This window comes from Saccostrea cucullata, unplaced genomic scaffold (genome assembly GCF_032062105.1).
Source record: "Saccostrea cucullata isolate Sc308-1 unplaced genomic scaffold, CSIRO_AGI_Scuc_v1 ctg11677, whole genome shotgun sequence".
Taxonomy (NCBI): domain Eukaryota; kingdom Metazoa; phylum Mollusca; class Bivalvia; order Ostreida; family Ostreidae; genus Saccostrea; species Saccostrea cuccullata.
In genome coordinates this window covers 1-20,345 of record NW_026923137.1, presented here as the reverse complement: position 1 = coordinate 20,345, position 20,345 = coordinate 1, and the positions used below count along the sequence as shown (strand labels likewise).

Genomic DNA, 20,345 nt, shown 5'->3' with positions numbered 1-20,345 from the left:
AATTAGATATTGAACAGGAAAAGGGGTAGCTTTCAAACTCCAAAATCGTATGTTGCAGATGGGAAAGAAAGGTTTAAAGTTTTTTATTTTTTCTGAAAAACCATTTATTTAGAGAAGACAAGACTATACTAAAAGAAAAAGTATGGATAAGGGAGATGACTTGCAGTGAACATGCATTTACAACAGTGAAAGGTTAAAGGGCCGGGCTGGGACTCAGATTTGAAGAAAATATATTTTTCTGAAATTTTCTAAATAATATCACGATTCATGCTTAAGCATTTCACACTGAACTATATATAAATCGTGTTTAGAAAACTCTTTTATATGGAAAATCCTAAAACTACTAATTTTGGAACACGTTTGATTGAAACGTATTCTCATACTTTAGTATGTGAAAGGATTATAATCTTCATATAGGCATGTATCTAACTTTGGAATAATTACATTTTTAAAAGAAAATTTGGATGTCAATTTAAAATACGTTAAACATAAAGGATAGAATGAATTGGCCATTCATTTCATACCTTCGTACTATTCAGATAGAATCAATGAGCAATTCATATTTTCTGAGATTTTTTTTTTTAAAATCACATAATATTATTATAACTAAAAGAATGTTAGATGCGTTTGTATTTGTTAATTTATTTAAAAACACACTCAAGATAGCAACAACAGCTAACCAAGTTCCGCTTAGCGCAATACGATAGTAAAATTTAAAAGGTATCAGCTAAAATTAAGCATTCACGAATTATCTGGAAAAAATCCCAATTTGCCAACCCTGAATTTACGGCTGTTTTAGGAATATAATTTAATTTTGGCTTCATTTCAATAAAATAGAAAAGGTGATTTGATTACTTTTTTGCTATTAATACAATTGAAAATTGTATAAAAAAATGATTGCAAGTTCTTTTATTATACCGGGGTATATGATTAAAAAGGAAACTGTAAACATTCAAGAAAATACTCGATCATAATCTTTGTGAGTTTTCTTCCAATGCTTGTAGTTTTTCAAATATATTCTTGTCTCTTCTTATACCCATACATGTATTTTTTTTGTAAAAAAAATGGCAATAAATTATAGAATGACAATTATAAAAAAGTTTTCGACATCAATTGATAGCAGTTTATAGTACTAAATGTAAATGTATTAACTTTGATGTTGTTTTTCTGTTAATTCTTGGATCCACGCCTCAGCAGATCATTTGTGATTCAACGCGCTGACCTAGTTAGAATATTCCATCTGGTGCAGACCATAGATCATTTATGCAGTAGCCTACATGTAAACATGTAGATGATTCAATAAGTACATATATGTTGAAACCATGCAAAAAAACAGCAGGCGATTTTGTGTGTCTGGCCCTCTGTGATTCCTGTGCAGCCCTTTTTCTTTTTCAATGTTTGGATCGCTCATTGTTAACCGCTCTATATTTAGAAAATCGCATCATCATCAAAGTGACCACTCGGTGCTCCTTGGATAGTTCTTGCCCCGCACGAGCGTAATCATCCGAGGCTTACCGAGTTTTAATGGCTGCTTACACTGGGACCTCACATCCGGAAATCAAACTTAATGTGTCATCTCTCGTGAGAGATGACAATTAGGGAGATATCCTCTTATGGAACAGTACTTTAAGAAATTTATTGGTTAAAGATACTTTATATGGAAGATGATAGATACCCCAAAAAGATGTTACTTATTATTACTTCAGTTAAATAATGTAGGTAGAATTAGAGGTAACTGGGCATCAGAGGTGAAGTCAATGTTATTTAGATATGGATTCCACTATGTATGGATTTATCAAGGTGTAGGGGATAATGTATTATTTTTAAAAGAGTTTGTACAAAGAGTCCAGGATAACTATATGCAAGAATGGCACTCCTCATTGAGCTCTTATAGTAAATTGGATTTTTATTGTAAATTCAAAATTCTTTTTGAACCAGAAAGGTATCTAGATGTTATAAACAATGTATCTTTTAGAGAATCACTTTGTAAATTAAGAACCTCTAGTCATTGTTTGGAAATTGAACATGGTCGATTTAAAGGTATTCCTAGAGAAAATAGGTTTTGTCTCTTCTGTCAAATAGCAAATAAAAATGTTATTGAAAATGAAAGTCACTTTGTAGAAAATTGTGAATTATATATGGATATTAGAGTAAACTGTAATATTTTGAAACACTTAAGATTTTTAGGTCACCTGAGTAAACTCAGGTGACCTATTGCTATCCGTTTTCGTCCGTCGTCGTCCGTCGTGCGTCGTCCGTCGTGTGTTAACATTTGAACATTTTCAGCTTCTTCTCTGCAACCACTGAACCAATGTCCCCCAAATTTGGCACAAAGCATCTATGGGTGAAGGGGAACAAAAATTGTGAATTTCATGATCCCTGTCCCCCTGGGGCCTGAGGGGTGGGACCAAAACCACTAAAATTAATGCAATCTTTAAAAATCTTCTTCTTTACTCCTGGACATCAAGCAGTCAAACTGTTTGTATGATTGTAATCAGCATTGAGTCCTCTACCAAAATTGTGAATTTTATGGCCCCAGGGTCAGGGGTTCTAGTGCTAGGGCGGGGCTAAATAAGTATATAGTGAAAATGCATTATTTCTTTGAAAATCTTCTCTCTGCTCCTGGGCATTAAATAAACCAACTAAGTACATAGTTATGATGAGCAAGAGTGCCTCTACCAAAATTGTGAATTTTATGGCCCCAGGGTCAGGGGTTCTGGTGTTAGGGTGGGGCTCTATTGATTATATATAGTGAAAATACATGATTTCTTTGAAAATCTTCTTCTCTGCCCCTTTGTATTAAATAAACTAACTAAGTGCATAGTTATGATGAGCAAGAGTACCTCAACCAAAATTGTGAATTTTATGGCCCCAGGGTCAAGGGTTCTGGTGGGGGGGGGGGCTCTATTGATTATATAGTGAAAATACCTGAATTCTTTGAAAATCTTCTTCTCTGCTCCTAGGTATCAAATAAACTAACTAAGTGCATAGTTATGATGAGCAAGAGTGCCTCTACCAAAATTGTGAATTTTATGGTCCCAGGGTCAAGGGTTCTGGTGTTGGGGGGGGGGGGGGGGGCACTATTGATTATATAGTGAAAATGCATGAATTCTTTGAAAATCTTCTTCTCTGCTCCTAGGTATTAAATAAACTAACTTAGTGCATAGTTATGATGAGCAAGAGTGCCTCAACCAAAAATTGTGAATTTTATGGCCCCAGGATCAAGGGTTCTTGTGTTGGGGTGGGGGGGGGGGGGGTTCTCTATTGATTTTATAGTGAAAATGCATAAATTCTTTGAAAATCTTCTCCTCTGCTCCTAGGTATTAAATAAACTAACTAAGTGCATAGTTATGATGAGCAAGAGTGCCTCAACCAAAATTGTGAATTTTATGGCCCCAGGGTCAAGGGTTCTTGTGTTGGGGGGGGGGGCTCTATTGATTATATAGTGAAAATTCATGAATTCTTTGAAAATCTTCTTCTCTGCTCCTAGGTATTAAATAAACCAACTAAGTACATAGTTATGATGAGCAAGAATGCCTCTTCTAAAATTATGAATTTTATGGCCCCAGGGTCAGGTGTTAGGGTGGGGCTCTATTGATTATATAGTGAAAATACATTAAATCTTTGAAAATTTTCTTCTCTGTCTCTGGGTATGAAGCAGGTGAACTACCTAAATAGTTATGATGAGCAAGGACCGTAATCTTGCAGAATTGTGAATTCAAGGCCCCAGGGTGGGGGGGGGCTCTACTAATATACTGAAAATGAATTAATTGTTTGAAATCTGCTCCTTTATATTTATAAAACATTTATTTATTTTTTGATAGGCAATTTTAAGGGTGCCTTTTTAAAATTTGTGCAGTGTGTGGACCTAGGGTCAGGGGTTTATGTCACAGTGACAGTGTTAGGGGCACTACTGATTATTGCTGAATATTACTGATTAGTTGGAATGCAATATTGTTCCCCTACCCTGGGTATGGGTATTCAGTAACCAAGCTAAGCAACTGCTAAGTATATCAATGGTGCCTCTTTCAAAATTGTGAATGCCATATAGCATCTGGCTTAAAACATGAATCAAATTCAATAACTGGAAAGTTGTTGCATAATGCTCAGGTGACCTATAAGGCCCGTGGGCCTCTTATATAAAAACACTATGAATATGTTTATATATGGAAATGATGCAGTGTTAAATGATATGGCAAAATTTTCTTTTTTAGCTTTTAAAGAGAGGAAAAAGTTCATTGAGAATTTAATGCGTGATAATACCCCCGGTATATAATCATAGTTCATATTTTTTTTCCATAATGTATATTTAATGCCTGATCTGAAATTGTAAATTTAACATTGTAAACCATGATAATTGTACTTTGGGCCGGTGGCCTGCAATACTTAATTAATACAATAAATATCTTGTATCTTGAAAAAAAAAAAAAGGAGTTGGATGTAATGACCTGTTGATCGAAAACCCAGAAGAAGTCTCGCTAAGATTTACAGAAATGATTATGAAAAATCAAAAAAAATGTGTCTTTCACATTTTACCCATATTTGAAAGATACATCCAAAAAGTCGCAGAGACCAACAGGAAACTAAAGGAGTTATGCGAGGAAAATGGTGTAAACTTCCTCAAAATGAACAAAACCCTCAAAACTACACAAGGGATGGGATGCATTTTAGTAAAGTAGGAAGAAAAAATCTGATCGTCATGATATAACTACACCTTTATCCACATTTGGGTATGAAGCCATACAGCCAACACCAAAGGCCTGAATCACAAAAAGCATCTGTACCACAAAAGAGAACATCACCAAAATAGTCAAAGTCATTATCAACAGAGAAAACTATATCACCACATTACCCAATGGCACGCGAACCATGAATGGCAACAGTTCCAATACATTAAAGAACGATTCCACCAAAATAATCATCAACTACAAACAAAACCCAGAACCAAATCGTTGAAGAACAAACATCGAAGGGATCTCAGATGAAAGAGCTTCTTGAACAGTTGCTAAAAATCCTATAGATACACGAAAGATCAGTATGATACATGTACCAGTCATTCAATCCAGTCACAATCTATGCCATAAAACTCCTTTATTACATGTTTTTTTAATGTTCAGCACAACAAAATATAAAAGTTTTAATGATTGCTCATTTAGTAAAGAATGTTTACATTATTACACATTTTTAGGTCACCTGAGTAAACTCAGGTGACCTATTGCTATCCGTTTTCGTCCGTCGTCGTCCGTCGTGTGTTAACATTTGAACATTTTCAGCTTCTTCTCTGCAACCACTGAACCAATTTCAACCAAATTTGGCACAAAGCATCTATCGGTGAAGGGGAACACAAATTGTGAATTTTGTGATCCCTGCCCCCCTGGGGCCTGAGGGGTGGGGCAAAAACCACTAAAATTAATGCAATCTTTAAAAATCTTCTTTACTCCTGGACATCAAGCAGTCAAACTCTTTGCATGATTGTAATCAGCAATGAGTCCTCTACCAAAATTGTGAAATTCATGGCCCTGGGGTCAGGGGTTCTAGTGCTAGGGCGGGGCTACATAAGTATATAGTGAAAATGCATTATTTCTTTGAAAATCTTCTTCTCTGCTCCTGGGTATTAAATAAACCAACAAAGTACATAGTTATGATGAGAAAGAGTGCCTCAACCAAATTTGTGAATTTTATGGCCCCAGGGTCAGGGGTTCTGGTGTTGGGGGGAGGGGCTCTATTGATTATATAGTAAAAATACATGATTTCTTTGAAAATCTTCTTCTCTGCCCCTGGGTATTAAATAAACCAAGTAAGTAAATAGTTATGATGAGCAAGAGTGCCTCTACCAAAATTGTGAATTTTATGGCCCCAGGGTCAAGGGTTCTGGTGTTGGGGGGGGGTTATTGATTATACAGTGAAATTACATGAATTCTTTGAAAATCTTCTTCTCTGCTCCTAGGTATTAAATAAACTAACTAAGTGCATAGTTATGATAAGCAAGAGTGCCTTTACAAAAATTGTTAATTTTATGGTCCCAGGGTCAAGGGTTCTGGTGTTGGGGGGGGGGCTCTATTGATTATATAGTGAAAATACATGAATTCTTTGAAAATCTTCTTCTCTGCTCCTAGATACTAAATAAACTAACTAAGTGCATAGTTATGATGAGCAAGAGTGCCTCTACCAAAATTGTGAATTTTATGCCCCAGGGTCAAGGGTTCTTGTGTTGGGGGGGGGGGGGGAGGGGCTCTATTGATTATATAGTGAAAATACATGAATTCTTTGAAAATCTTCTTCTCTGCTCCTAGGTATTAAATAAACTAACTAAGTGCATAGTTATAATGAGCAAGAAAGCCTCTACAAAAATTGTGAATTTTATGGCCCCAGCATCAATGGTTCTGGTGGGGGGGGGGGGGGCTTTATTGTTTATAAAGTGAAAATACATGAATTCTTTGAAAATCTTCTTCTCTGCTCCTAGGTATCAAATAAACTAACTAAGTACATAGTGATGATAAGCAAGTGTTCCTCAACTAAGATTGTGAATTTTATAGCCCCAGGGTCAAGGGTTCTGGTGTGGGGGGGGCTTTATTGATTATATAGTGAAAATATGTTAATTCCTTGATTACTGATTAGTTGGAGTGCATTTTTGTTCCCCTACCCTGCATATGGGTATTCAGTAACCAAGCTAAGCGACTGCTAAGTTTATTGTTATGATGATCAATGGTGCTCTTTCAAAATTGTGAATGCCATATAGCATCTGGCTTAAAACATGTTATTGAATCAAATTCAATACACTGTAACTGGAAGGTTGTTGCATAATGCTCAGGTGACCTATAAGGCCCGTGGGCCTCTTGTTTTTAGTGCTATGAATTTTGTGTTTGCATAAATCGCTCTACATCTCTCTGAGATTCTAACTTTTTTTTGGACATCCGAGATACCATGCCTATTCTTTGAACAAGTCCTGAAAATACAACAAGTGATTGACTACGCAGAACAGTTAGGTGTAAGGTACGCAATTTTGTAATTTAAAATGTATTAAAAATCGGGATGGCGATAATTTTATTATAGTATTTATATCGAATACTTGTTATTATGAAACTTTGTTACTGTCAATATCTTTGATCCATATGCGACGAACACAACCTCCAGAAATATGACCATCCTTATAAGTTCACTATGCCTGACTACGTACCTCTGAACAGGAAGGACTCGGCAACCCACAGGGAGGCAAAGAGGAAGACGTGTAATGTTGTTGAGCAGACACAGGAGACCCTGCCTGAGGAAGCCGGGCCATTCCATCACTCTCCATCCCCTTTCAACCCAGTCCTGGTGTGCCGTAAACGTATTGTATATTTTATTTCGATCGGGTTCGATATTCTGTTTATTCTAATTATGGCGGCCATGCGGTTTGCCTCTCAATTTTCCTCTTAAATCTGGCGTAGTTGGCCTCCCTAAGAAGTAAGTTTTGTATTGTTTTACCTGAATTTGTATCTAACTTGATCATTTGTATCTTATAGTATTATGCATTATTACCTATTATGTTTAAATTCTGCAATTACAATGTTTGTGTAAACGCGCTTTTTCGGTCTGCCATAGGCATAGGCCTGCTTAGCTTACATTTAAAGTAACACATCTAATTTTGTATAATTATTTCTCTATTTTGATATTCTGTCAAATTCTTATTGTGCTTTTGTAATTTGTAGTTTTTCACCCTCTCACGAGGTTTGGCCAATAAACGGTACAGTGAAAAATTCTTAATTCCTGGCCATTTGTATGGAGCTTCGTCAGTCTAGGAAGATGACAGCACAAGGATCCCACCAGTTTGAGGAAAGTGTTTTAAGCTTTACATCAAAGCTATCCATGATTAAAAGAGACATTGATCATATTATTTCTGAGTCAGAACATGGTGTAGAGCTCGCACAGAGTCAACAGATTATTGACAGTGTACAGAAACATTTGGAAAATGATGAAGTTCTTAGTAACAGTTATGAAGCATTTTTGAAAGGTCACAGAAGTGTAGAAAGTGCAAATGAACAGTCTTCACACAGACTAATTCGAGCATCTTTACATGCCAAGACTACTGCTTTTATCGAACTGTTACAGTCCGCACTGCCGAAGATGGAGTCATCCAAGGCACCGTCATTAGTTCCCTCACCGTTGTCTGGATGCAACATTCTGCCAATGTTGAGAAAGCGAAGGCTCGGTTGAAGTATGCAGCTGAGGAGGCTGAACTAATTAGACCAGAAGCTGCTCTGAAAGACAGTAGGAACTCCTGATTGGAAGGGACCTGGTTACCGCACACCATGTGCTGGATCAACGTGTTGGAGAAGAGGGACTTCCTTATGGCCAGAAGTTACCCCTAGGCTGGGTTATCATCGGAGATGTTTGTTTGGGCAAAGTGCATCAACCAGAGGTGATTAGTGTAAGTAAGACTCTAGTTCTAATGAATGGAAGACCCACTTATTTACTGCCCTGTGGAAATGAATTCCTTGTGGAAGAGGAGCCTATCTTCCAACCTTACCAGGGGATGAGAAACCAGGGTTGTCGATCGAAGATCGTAAGTTCCTAGACCTCATGGATACTAGTTTCAAGAGAACCTCCGATGGTCAGTGGCAAGCACCGTTACCTTTCTGTGAATGTAGACCAGTCCCACCAGATAACAAGTCACTTGCCCTTAGAAGAGCCAGATCATTAGACATCAGCTTGAGATGTAACCACCTTAAACGGGAACAAGTTAGAGAATTCATGGAGAGGTTATTCATGAATCATCATGCTGAGTTAGCACGTGAGTTACCCCTGTCATTGGAGCGATGGTACTTACCTATGTTTGCAGTGTATCATCCCAAGAAGCCAGACAACGTGCGCATAGTGTTTGACTTATCCGCCAAGTTCCAGGACGTTTCCTTGAATAGTGTCTTACTTACAAGGTCCGGACCTGTGTAACAGCCTGCTTGGTGTTTTGCTTAGATTCCGCAGAGAAAAGATAGCAGTCACCATGGACGTTGAGCAGATGTTTCACAATTTCAAAGTTCCTGAAGACCAGCATCGTTACCTGTGCTTTCTATGGCACTTGGACAATGACTTGAATCAGCCATTAGTTGACTTTCAGATGACTGTTCATGTATTTGGCAACAGTCCTTCGCCGGCAGTTGCAACATTTGGTCTCAGGAAAGTAGTCGAGGGATCGGCAGAAGATATAAGGGATTTGGTGTGTAACAACTTCTACGTTGATGATGGTCTTTTGTCCAGTACAACAGAAGAGGAGGCCATAAGTCTTGTGCATCGGACCAAGAAAGCCTTACAAGATGGTGGAAACATTAGACTCCACAAATTTTCCTCCAACAGTAGGAAAGTATTAGATTCATTCGCCCCAGATGACCTGGCCAAGAACTTGAAAGATCTCGACTTTGGATCAACTGCCCTCCCAACACAACGAAGTTTAGGATTGTTATGGAACACAGAGATGGACAAATTTACATTTAAGGTTAACCCAGTGGAGAAAGCCTACACAAGACGTGGACTGTTATCTACCATAAACAGTGTGTATGACCCTATTGGATTCGCTCAACCTGTGGTTATCAGAGGGAAGCTATTGTTACGCGAGATGACGTCCGTAACAATGAATACAGACTGGGATGAGCCGTTACCCGCGTTTTTACATGATGAGTGGTCAGCATGGGTCGATTCTCTGAGTCAACTGGAAAACTTTTGTGTGCAAAGGAGTTATAACAGTTCATTCGTTAACTCAACAAGACGTGAAGTTCTTGTATTTTGTGATGCGTCAAAAGACATTATTGCCGCAGTGGCGTATCTAAACTTCAGGACAATGACATGTTTAGTACCAGTTTCCTGCTTGGGAAGGCCAAGGTTGCCCCAGTCCATGGGCATACTATTCCACGGCTCGAGCTGTGTGCGGCCGTATTAGCTACAGAAGTTGCCGAGTTTGTGAGAGATCAGCTGAACATTCCGTCGCAGGACTTTCGTTTCTTTCCAGACAGTCAGATAGTGCTAGGCTATATCTCGAATGAAAGTCGCAGATTCTATGTTTATGTTGGGCACAGAGTAGCATGCATTCGTCTGTTTAATCATCCTTCCCAATGGAGGTTTGTTCAGTCCGAGCTTAATCCAGCTGATGTTGCTACCAGTCCTGTGCACCCTTCTACTCTTCAAGATTCAAGCTGGATTCTTGGACCGCACAGTTCGCTCAGTACTTCAACTGAGGACTTTAAATTAGTGGATCCAGAGCATGATATCGAGATTCGCTCAGATGTTACCTGCAGCAAGACTGACACAGCAGATGTCACACAGTCAAATCATGAGGAAAAACCTTCAACTTGTCAGACAGAAGTGTTTTCTGAGAGATTCACTAGATTTTCTAGTTGGGACATGCTCGTACGTGTGGTTGCTCGCTTGAAGTTCATGACTAGACAGTTTCAGAACAAAAACAAGTTATCTGGTGGTCCTAGTGACCCAGAACTCTTGAAGGAGAGTGAGCGCTCCATCATAGTATCTGTTCAGAGAGACGTGTTCAGTGCAGAATTTCGGTGTATAGAGGATGGGACTGACATTCCGCGTTCTAGTGCAATCAGACCTTTATGTCCAAGAATTGTTGCAGATGGACTGCTACATGTTGGTGGACGATTGAACAAGGTACCTGCGGATTTGCTAGATGATGTCATGCGCAACCCTATTATCCTACCGAAGAACAACCATCTCAGTTACCTCATCATACGTCACTTCCACCAGAGGATATTTCATCAAGGCAGACACTTCACAGAGGGAGCTGTACGTTCCGCTGGATTCTGGGTAGTGAGTTCGAGACGGATGACGGTTTCAGTAATAAAGAGCTGTATTGTGTGTCGTAGACTTCGTGGACATCCAGGATGGCAGCATAAGGCAGATCTTCCGGAAGATCGTTGTAAACCATGTCCGCCATTTTCTTATGTGGGTGTCGACACCTTTGGCCCATGGCCTGTTGTGCATCGCCGAACCAGGAGTGGAAGTTCAAGTCAGAAACGTTGGGCTATTCTGTTTACCTGTTTTGTGACTAGGGCGATTCACATTGAGGTTATTGAAGAACTTACCAGTGGTGCATTCATAAATGCTTTGAGGCGTTTTATCGCAGTCCGTGGTCAAGTCACACAGTTCCGCTCTGACAGGGGGACAAATTTCGTCGGCGCAGTGAATGACCTCGACATTGATGCTGAATTCATAGAAAATGGTCCTGTTTCCAAGTTCCTGTCAGATTCTAGGATTGCTTGGAAATTCAATCCCCCACATGCCCCTCACATGGGAGGTGCATGGGAAAGACTCATCGGTGTTTCAAAGAAGACTTTGAACGCTATGCTACTGGATCACAGACTGAAGGACATCACACATGACGTACTGATTACTTTAATGGCTCAGGTGTGTGCTTTTGTTAACAATAGACCGTTAACAGATGTTTCAAGTGACCCAGAAGCTCCGACATTACTTACCCCATCAATGCTTCTGACAATGAAGACCAAACAGGACACCGAGCCTTTTCCGTCATTTGGTACCAAGGACGCTTTAAAGTCTACATGGAAGCATGAGCAAGTGTTGGCCGAAGAATTCTGGCATAGATGGAAAACAGAGTACCTGCATAACTTACAACATCGTAGGAAGTGGCAAGGCCAATCCTTAAACTTAAAGCCCGGTGACTTAGTGTTAATGATGGAGGATGACTCTCCGCGCAACGAGTGGCCCACCGGTATCATACAAAGGACATTCCCTAGTCAAGACGGAAAGATCCGTAACGCTGAAGTTGCAGTTTGTAAGGACAACAAACTTGTGGTGTATGTGCGACCGATCACCCGACTTATCACCCTTCTAGAGACTGATTGACATTTGAACTCTGTGTGATCTATTAGTACATGTAGCATATTTGTTAGGTCAGAATTGATATGTCGTATTCATTTGGCATTTATGTGTATCAGTTAGCTCAGTATGTACATTGTATAATGTCAGGTTATGTTACAGTTGAGTTGTATTTTTTAGTTAACATTTTTGGTAGATAAGTGATTTTAGGTAAAATCAGAGGGGGAGTGTGCCGTTTACGTATTGTATATTTTATTTCGATCGAATTCGATCTTCTGTTTATTCTAATTATGGCGGCCATGCGGTTTGCCTCTCAATTTTGCTCTTAAATCTGGCGTAGTTGGCCTCCCTAAGAAGTAAGTTTTGTATTGTTTTACCTGAATTTGTATCTAACGTGATCATTTGTATCTTATAGTATTATGCATTATTACCTATTATGTTTAAATTCTGCAATTACAATGTTTGTGTAAACGCGCTTTTTCGGTCTGCGATAGGCATAGGCCTGCTTAACTTACATTTAAAGTAACACATCTAATTTTGTATAATTATTTCTCTATTTTGATATTCTGTCAAATTCTTATTGTGCTTTTGTAATTTGTAGTTTTTCACCCTCTCACGAGGTTTGGCCAATAAACGGTACACCTGGTTAGTTGCTGCAAAGAACGTTCTACTGATGATTGTGTTTTTACAGTGCTATACAGTACTCTGACCTGAGCTGTCATAAGTTGACATTCCTAGGTTGTATGCAAGTATACATAGGAAAATGCTGTTAGAATTTCCTTAAGAAAAACAACGCTATTAGTATAATTGATCTTCATTATAAAATCATAAAAATAAAATAAATTTGTTCAACCCCCCCCCCCCCCCGTTTTACATGGCTCAGTAGCTCAGGTGAGCGATAATGGGGCCCCTTGGCCACTTGTTTGTTTTTCTGATGATGATCAAGAGATTGTTTTCTGCAATAATTTTATGCATTAATGCTTTCAGTGATAATGAAAATCATCGCGCAAACTAATCGCTCAATCTCATCATCAAACGAAAAATTAGACGGTTATTCCATAATTGACAGCTTAAATATATAGATGTACGTTTACTCAATATTGAGATAAGGAACTAATGTATTGAAGTTAAGAGAGTATGCGAAAAAACAAAGCAACAACAGATTCCACAAACAAAGAAATAAAAACAATTGAAGAATGGCTGAGATATGCTAAAGACTGAGATGGGGGCGGAAAAAAAGAACAGACAAGAAAAGAAGGAAAGATGAGACTTGGGAGAGGGAAAGTGGCAGTGCCTAACTTTTTTGTGTTAAAAGATAATTTTTTTTCCAATTCCAATTCCAGAAGGCTTAGTTTTTAAGCGCCCGGCTCGATAGATCGAGGTTTGTCATGTCTATCTGTTTATCTGTCTGTTAACTTTAACCTCTGCCTTAACTTTGGAGCATGAAATATAGAGACTTCAATTTATAGTATTTTACTCCACTAATTTAAAGTTCTTTCAAATGATCTTGTGACCTGGACTGACATATAAGCTACAAAATAGCATTTTCGAACTTTTGTCATAACGATGGCTCATCAGTACCAAAAGACGTTTGCTCAATATCATAAGAATACAGTGGCCCAATATTCTCTGTTACATTGGCCAAACAATAAGCAAACAAGTTGGTCTGATTAAGGGCCGATGAGCAAATTACCGTCGGCCCAATGTTAAATGCATACGGTGGCCCAATATAAGGAGTAATATTTTGCCCGGCAAAGGTCCAATTACATCCTGCTATCTGGAAATTAACCTCGTTTTTGAAATTTATACGCCAAGCATGCTTTGGCGTATGGAATCAACTGAGATATATATATTCCGTATATGAATATAAAAAGAGGTTTGCTAAAGATGGAGCACAATTGGTATCCTAAGTAATTCCAATAAAATGTTGGAATAAAACCATATAGACATTGTCAATCAGAAACTCAAGCATATTTTTGATGTCAGCTCCAGAGTTATGTGCATTTAAAATGTGTTTAAACAAAATAATTTTGCAAATGACCAATGACAAGGTCAATAAATTTACGAGTTCCATTTTTATTGAAAAGCCGCTTTCAATGATATCAACAAGCCTGGACTTTAATTTATCGCGGGGAATGGTTATGTATAAAGTTGAAAATTCCTAAGTTTTCAAGCTTGTAATTTTAGTAAAATCTTGCGATTTCAAATTCCAAAAGTTGTATGTTTCATTGAACATCACTATATCATAGTCACTTAAATGTCACTTAGAAAAACCTCCTGTATTTGGTACATCTCTATTCAAAGTTCATTTCGTCTAATATGCTGGAAATTGAAAGTCTTATTAGGTTTTCCAATGTTGAGATTTTCAGTGATTTTCTTACATAAGTCTAGATTACGATCTGCTTGCTAGGGATCAGCTTGCTAAAACCTTCTTCACAGTCTGCTGTGCTGACAGGAGCAGTGAGTATGCGCTTAGCAGCAGGCGCCTCAATGAGAAACATTTCTGTACCTCTCAATGCTACTTGACAAATGTCTACCAACTTCACCCTACCATGACTCGACCTTCAGAACTCTCCATTATCCCCCCACCTTGGCTACCTTGCATACAGAAAATTGTCTTCAGAAGGGGGATTCCTATCAGCGACTGTCCGAGACTCTAAAAACCTACTCAAAGCTGACAAAACCAAAGCATGGCCCCTATCTGTAAACCTAGATTTCAAATCATCCCTAATAGCCTCTATACAAGACTATCCCGTACTGTGCGATATCGGAACTAAAATCGGATTCAGCAACTGCTTGCGCAAAAGGATCATGCTGAAGAAAGGCAGACAAAAAAGGAGCTTTACAGGGCCAGAGATTGATTTACGTTCAGCAACTCAGATTTACTGTTGATTTTCTTGCTTAATCTAGCAAGAGTTCTTCTGAACCAGGAAGTGGACATTTAACCCTTTCTCTACCGGCACATTTTCAGCGTTTTTGCAAACCTTTTGACATATCCTTATAAATCAATTTATAACTTTTTTATTCAAAGAGTAATCTAGGCATAATGTATACCATTTTGTAGGGAATTTTCTTGAGATGATATTTCATAACTATGCAGGTACCTCACGACTGACCTTGCTAGTGGCAATTGAGGTCAAAGGTCAAATTAGTGCAGAATTTTATTGCATTTCTTGACACATTTTAATTTTCAAGTTAAAAATTAAAAGTGATACACATTGAAATAGGAAATTCAGAATTAACCCACAAAAGGTCATTATCCTGTACTACATTAATCACATTAACTTTTTTTTCAATTCTGCAAATAATGACTTTAAAGAGGTTGCTAAGCAACGGAGTATTTTTCAATTTTCAGGCAGTATTTCTTGTTTTTTGCTCATCCCACACACATTTATGCATTCCATTATATTGTAAAGTCAAATGTGGGGTAATGATACTGAAATAATATACCAGATAATTGTCTTAAAGTTTGACTTCATCAGATTCACTTTTTTTGGAGGTCAAAGGTCAAATTGCATAATTTCAGAAATTTTTCCCAAAACTTTTCATCTTTCTTAAATTTGTAACAATGGATGCTAAAGAAGAAAATTTTGAATTTACTCTTTAGAAGGCAGCATACTGTATTGCAATATCCACATATTATTTTTGTTCAAATTTGTGTTAAATGACCTTTGAATGGTTGCTAAGCAACACCAATATTCAATTTTTGGGCTTTATAGGTTTCTTACTTCTTATTCTAGACAGTTTTCCATGGTATCATTTGTAAGATATAAGGTCAAAAATAATGTATAAAACATCCAACAAATAATTGTCTTAAGTATTGACCCTGAAATTTCTGTTCTTTGGGGGTCAAGGTCATATCAGTACAGAAATCTGCCTTAAATTGTAAGTATATATCAAATTTGAAATGCTGCAATTATTATGGACATATTGTCCAATAACTGACACATAAAATTGTAAACAACAAAATCAACAGAGATATCACAAAAGTGAATAGTTTTGTTTTACTTTGTTTTTTTTCTTTTTTTCCAAATCTTGGTTGTCATTCAAAAAATATATATCTCTGACTTAAGTAAACTGGAACAAAATTTGTAAGATGTGATCTCAAGTATTTCAATCTTAGTGACGAATACTATAAAATCATATTAAGGTAAAAATGTATTGCAACCAGTATCATTTTTTAATTACACAAAAGAGAACTTATTTTGTCATTTTCAAAAACTTAGTCAAACACATTCTTTGTCATCTAGAATACATTGTTTAAGAAAACATTTACAATTTTTTTTTCTTACAAGAATTATTTTACATTTTCAAGTCTTTACTGGGTCACTTGTTAAAACAACTTTTGTCATTTTATAAGCATATGAAAAAACAGCAAAGATGGACAAGCACAAAACTTCAGCTACAATCTTTCATTCATCCAGTTTATGTGGTGTATAATTAGTGAATTTCAGTATCCAAGGATTTCTTAAGTATTTGCTACTCTTCTCACAAACCCTTGACTTATGCTGTCAAAAGTCAGAATTCCTTATATCACATGACATGATCTTGAATAACCACTTGCATCACTGATAGAAATAAAGAGCATTCCTAAAGTTGAAGTATCCGGCAAAGAATAATTAACAAGCAGATAGGCTTATTTGCTAGTAAGTTTGCAGGTTTTTATCTCTAACTTTAGATTCCAGATTTTATTATGTGCACATCATCTTCATGTTGAATGAACTCTCTGCCATCTCTCTGAAAGACCAAGGAAACTCCTTTGATTTGACCGAGGCATGATCAGTTTCTAAATGTATTCTGTCCCGACTCCTGTAATAAATTTTAAAAAAAAGTTTTGAAAAAGCTTTTCTAATCGAATATGTACTTTTTATCAGATAATTCAGTTTATACAGAAATCTACAATTGGCACTTTCCTTTTATAATATTGTTAAAAAGTCTTTATAAAGCATATCATATACAATGTATATTATATTATATATGTCATATTTTGTCATACTTGTAGTTAAATGGTTTGGGGAAGTCAATGTATTATGACTGAAATATTGTAAGCCTTATACAGTGTACTAAACAATCAAGGTTAATCAATTATAAATTTTAAAAAATAGCATAATTAACCATTAATTTTATCAAATGCATGAAGTATCCTTTTTTAGTTTTTGTTGTCAGGGTTCTTAAGAGAAAGGGCATGTTGGACTGAAAACTGTTACTTCAGAGAAAAATCCCTGGGACAAGGTGTTTATATATATGGACTTGTTTGTATGTTATTAAATGTCTCTCTCAAGAATTTCTCTCTCAGATGGAGACGCCACCACTTGTCGGTGGACAGATGCAAATTTTGTTCTATACTCGGCACTTACAGCTATTGAGCTGTGAGGGATCTTTTTCATGCCAGCACCTACTGCGACAAGGGACCTTAATTGGGTTATATAAGTATAAGTATAATATAAGATAAGATATTTTTATAGTGTCTTATCAGAAGAACGGGTCTCCATGTCTCATAGTAAGATTCGAACATGTGATGTAAGGATCAACTCCTTACTTCATGACTATAGGGCAGAGGCTCTAACCACTGCGCCAGTCCGGCTACTCATGTACCTCGGAGTGTTGACTAATAGCCATCCAGTGGCAATGAGGAATTTTGACTGCAATAAAATTGACTTACTAATAACTAAGCACCTATGTCCTCCACATCATGGTCTTTTCTGTGCATAGTGGCCATTGGTGGGATTAGCAAGTGGGTCTTCATAGATGAAAGTTCTGAAGCCTAAATGGTACCAGCATACTACACGTGCTAAAAAAATATATGTGTTTGTGTCAATTATGTCATATTTCATTTTTCTTTGAATGTACCTAGAAGTGGTCAAGAAAACTTATCCACTTCAAAAACAACACAAAAATAAGTCAAACTTATTCGAATCCATCATTGCAAAACACGGTTTGGATGTTCAGGCCCACAATACAAAAATTGATTTGTTTGATGTACTCTGACAGGTCCGGCACAATGTCTTGATTAAGCTTTATAGCTTGATTTAGCTATATAGCTTTATTAAGCTATTCGGAATAGCTTAATTAAGCTTTTTTATCACAATTTTTTCTCAAATGTTTTATTTTTTCAGCATGTGCAAAAAGTCGCACCTTGTTGCAGTGGAAATATAAAACTTTGAACTCTTTTAAATACAATGCATGTAAAAATCACTCACCAAATTGTGTCTCCTTGAGAGACTTTGTACTCAAATTTTTTAAAGTTTGGGGGCTATCGATGAGTGACCACACAGTTATTTCTTGAATGAAATTATAAAGGAGGTCAGTTATGGCCAACAGGATAACTGATTTGTAACAGTTCAACACAATGAGAAGCAATCATACTTATCCACGCCAATAATTTTTTCAGCACTGTAAACTTTTATTTTTCTTTTTAAATTTACTAAAATTGTTTCATTTTAAAGCAAAGATGTATAATTTCTATAGGATGCTTTTTGACTGAAAATTTTTATAACAAAAAACTTTAGTAGCTAACAAACATGTCAAATGTGTACTGCTAAGAAATCTGTGACTTTATGACAGTTATCAATTTTTCAGCAGTGTAAACCACACGAAAATTAACCACCTACTTACCCATCTTGAAAATGTGGATCGGAGGGGACGGAGTACATCAAACAAAAATATTTTATTGATCAGTCAACACAGTATTCAGATTCCATATTGAGAAAACAGTGACATTGCATTGTAAATAATTTTGTCATCGGAAAAAAAGGTTTTGTGATCGTTGAAAGAACCGAAAAGTATCATTTTTGGGTTACCGACGATGTCAAACCAGCGAACGGCTTCATATCACATGTACATGTGTAGCCAGGGTCCAGTCTACTACTATAGGCCTACAGTTTAGTATATAGGTCCTTGGTAGTCTATAATGTCTTTTCATTTCAGCCAATGTACTCTAAAATACTTTTAAACTTTTCAATCAATACTTACTCACATCTAATGCCAAAGAAAAGACCCGTCATATCTGATGAATTGACGTGTTCTCCATCGTAAAATATTAAATAATCCTGAAAATCCATGCTGTTGTTGTTTACTGCTAAAGCGGAAACACGTGTTAATCTCGAATAATATCAACTCATACCGTAATGAGTCGTGTAAACTCGAGATTTGTAATAAATCATTTTGTTTCAAAGTTTTTTAAATTTCATGTCAGTATATGTTTAATTGTATTTTATATTAAGAATATATTTTAAAGCAAACAGCAATAAATCTGATTTTTTTTTTTACGTAGACCTTTAGGAATCAAACATTATTTTTTTTATCAACACTGAATGAACTTATTGCACATTGCATAAAAAAATAAAAATACATATACATGTACTATATTTCTCTAAAGGTGTAAAGATAATTACTGTTATTTTAAACCATTTTTTTAAAATAATGCATCTATTTAAATAAAAATATTTAATTAAATATAATAGTACTAAACATGTTGTTCCGAATGAGAAAAAGAAAACGACCTTGACGTTAAATATTGACTACATTCAATTTTTCTACAAAAATTACGCGGAGGTTCAAAATTCAAATTATGGTAATTCAAATAATACCGAAAATAAAGAGACCAGTGAAGGCTTGTTGAAATGAAAATTTTCTCTACTTTTACCAGCTGTATTTTGTTTTCCCTATTTCAACACAGAAATAAAGGTAAAACTGCGTTTAATTTAAATATTACGAATAAAACCCAGAAAAATCACATGCGTGGAAGAAAATTCTTGTTTTTACAAAATATTTAAAAGTAAAAGCAATAATTTTTACATATTTTAAAAGCAGAAAAAATATCCTTTTTAAATATATTAATTTTATTTAAATGATTTAATCAGGAAAAAATATACCTATCGTCAGGATATTCGTCCTTGCGTTGGAAAATTGCGTCATTTTCAAAAAGTCATGAATGTCTTCAAAACGTAAAATCTATTCATTACCGATTAATAAGGCTCGAAATTTTTACAGGGTCTGAAAGTAGAGAAAATTTCCTAAAAGATGATATATAATTTATATACCCTAATGCTATTATTAAAAATATACAGAGGTCCTGTTATCGCGATGTCGTGTTTTAACGCGCTATCGGTCATATTGACCGATGCGGTAGAGAAGGGGTTAAAGCAATGCTCTGTTTGGTGGAGGACTAAGGGTCCTATTCTGGATCTTTAACCCTAAATACTCCTTCAATGTTTTGATTCCTCGTAAATCATATCAGGGTTCGCCTCACGAAATATCACGGACATCTTGAGCTTTGAATATAGCTTCTATGATCATTGCCAATCTGTGGGCCTGGCCTTTGGCTTTGCAAATCAGTTCTTTTAATGTTTCACAATCCACGACTTTATTGTCACATGCAATCTGTTTGGTTGGAGCAAAATTTTTCAAACATTATAGAAGGCAACAATAAATTATGCCTCTCAAGGAGCATGGGACACCTCCATATTGGGACGTACTTTCTATCGAAATAAACAATAAAGTTAACTATATTACATGTATAT

General features: G+C 36.5%; 1 protein-coding gene and 1 long non-coding RNA gene across 2 annotated transcripts; one reads left to right on the top strand and one right to left on the bottom strand.

Moving 5' to 3' along the window:
* Positions 1-8,980: 8,980 nt before the first annotated feature.
* On the top strand, positions 8,981-11,850 carry LOC134263265 (uncharacterized). Its single transcript, XM_062745593.1, has 2 exons — positions 8,981-9,654; positions 9,789-11,850. The coding sequence occupies exons 1-2, from the start codon at positions 8,981-8,983 to the stop codon at positions 11,848-11,850; spliced, it is 2,736 nt and encodes a 911-aa protein (XP_062601577.1).
* A 3,589-nt stretch (positions 11,851-15,439) lies between these two features.
* On the bottom strand, positions 15,440-18,917 carry LOC134263266 (uncharacterized). Its single transcript, XR_009991219.1, has 3 exons — positions 18,796-18,917; positions 17,486-17,614; positions 15,440-16,632 (listed from the first exon to the last, which is right to left on the bottom strand). It is a non-coding gene; the product is annotated as an uncharacterized LOC134263266 (long non-coding RNA).
* Positions 18,918-20,345: the final 1,428 nt, after the last annotated feature.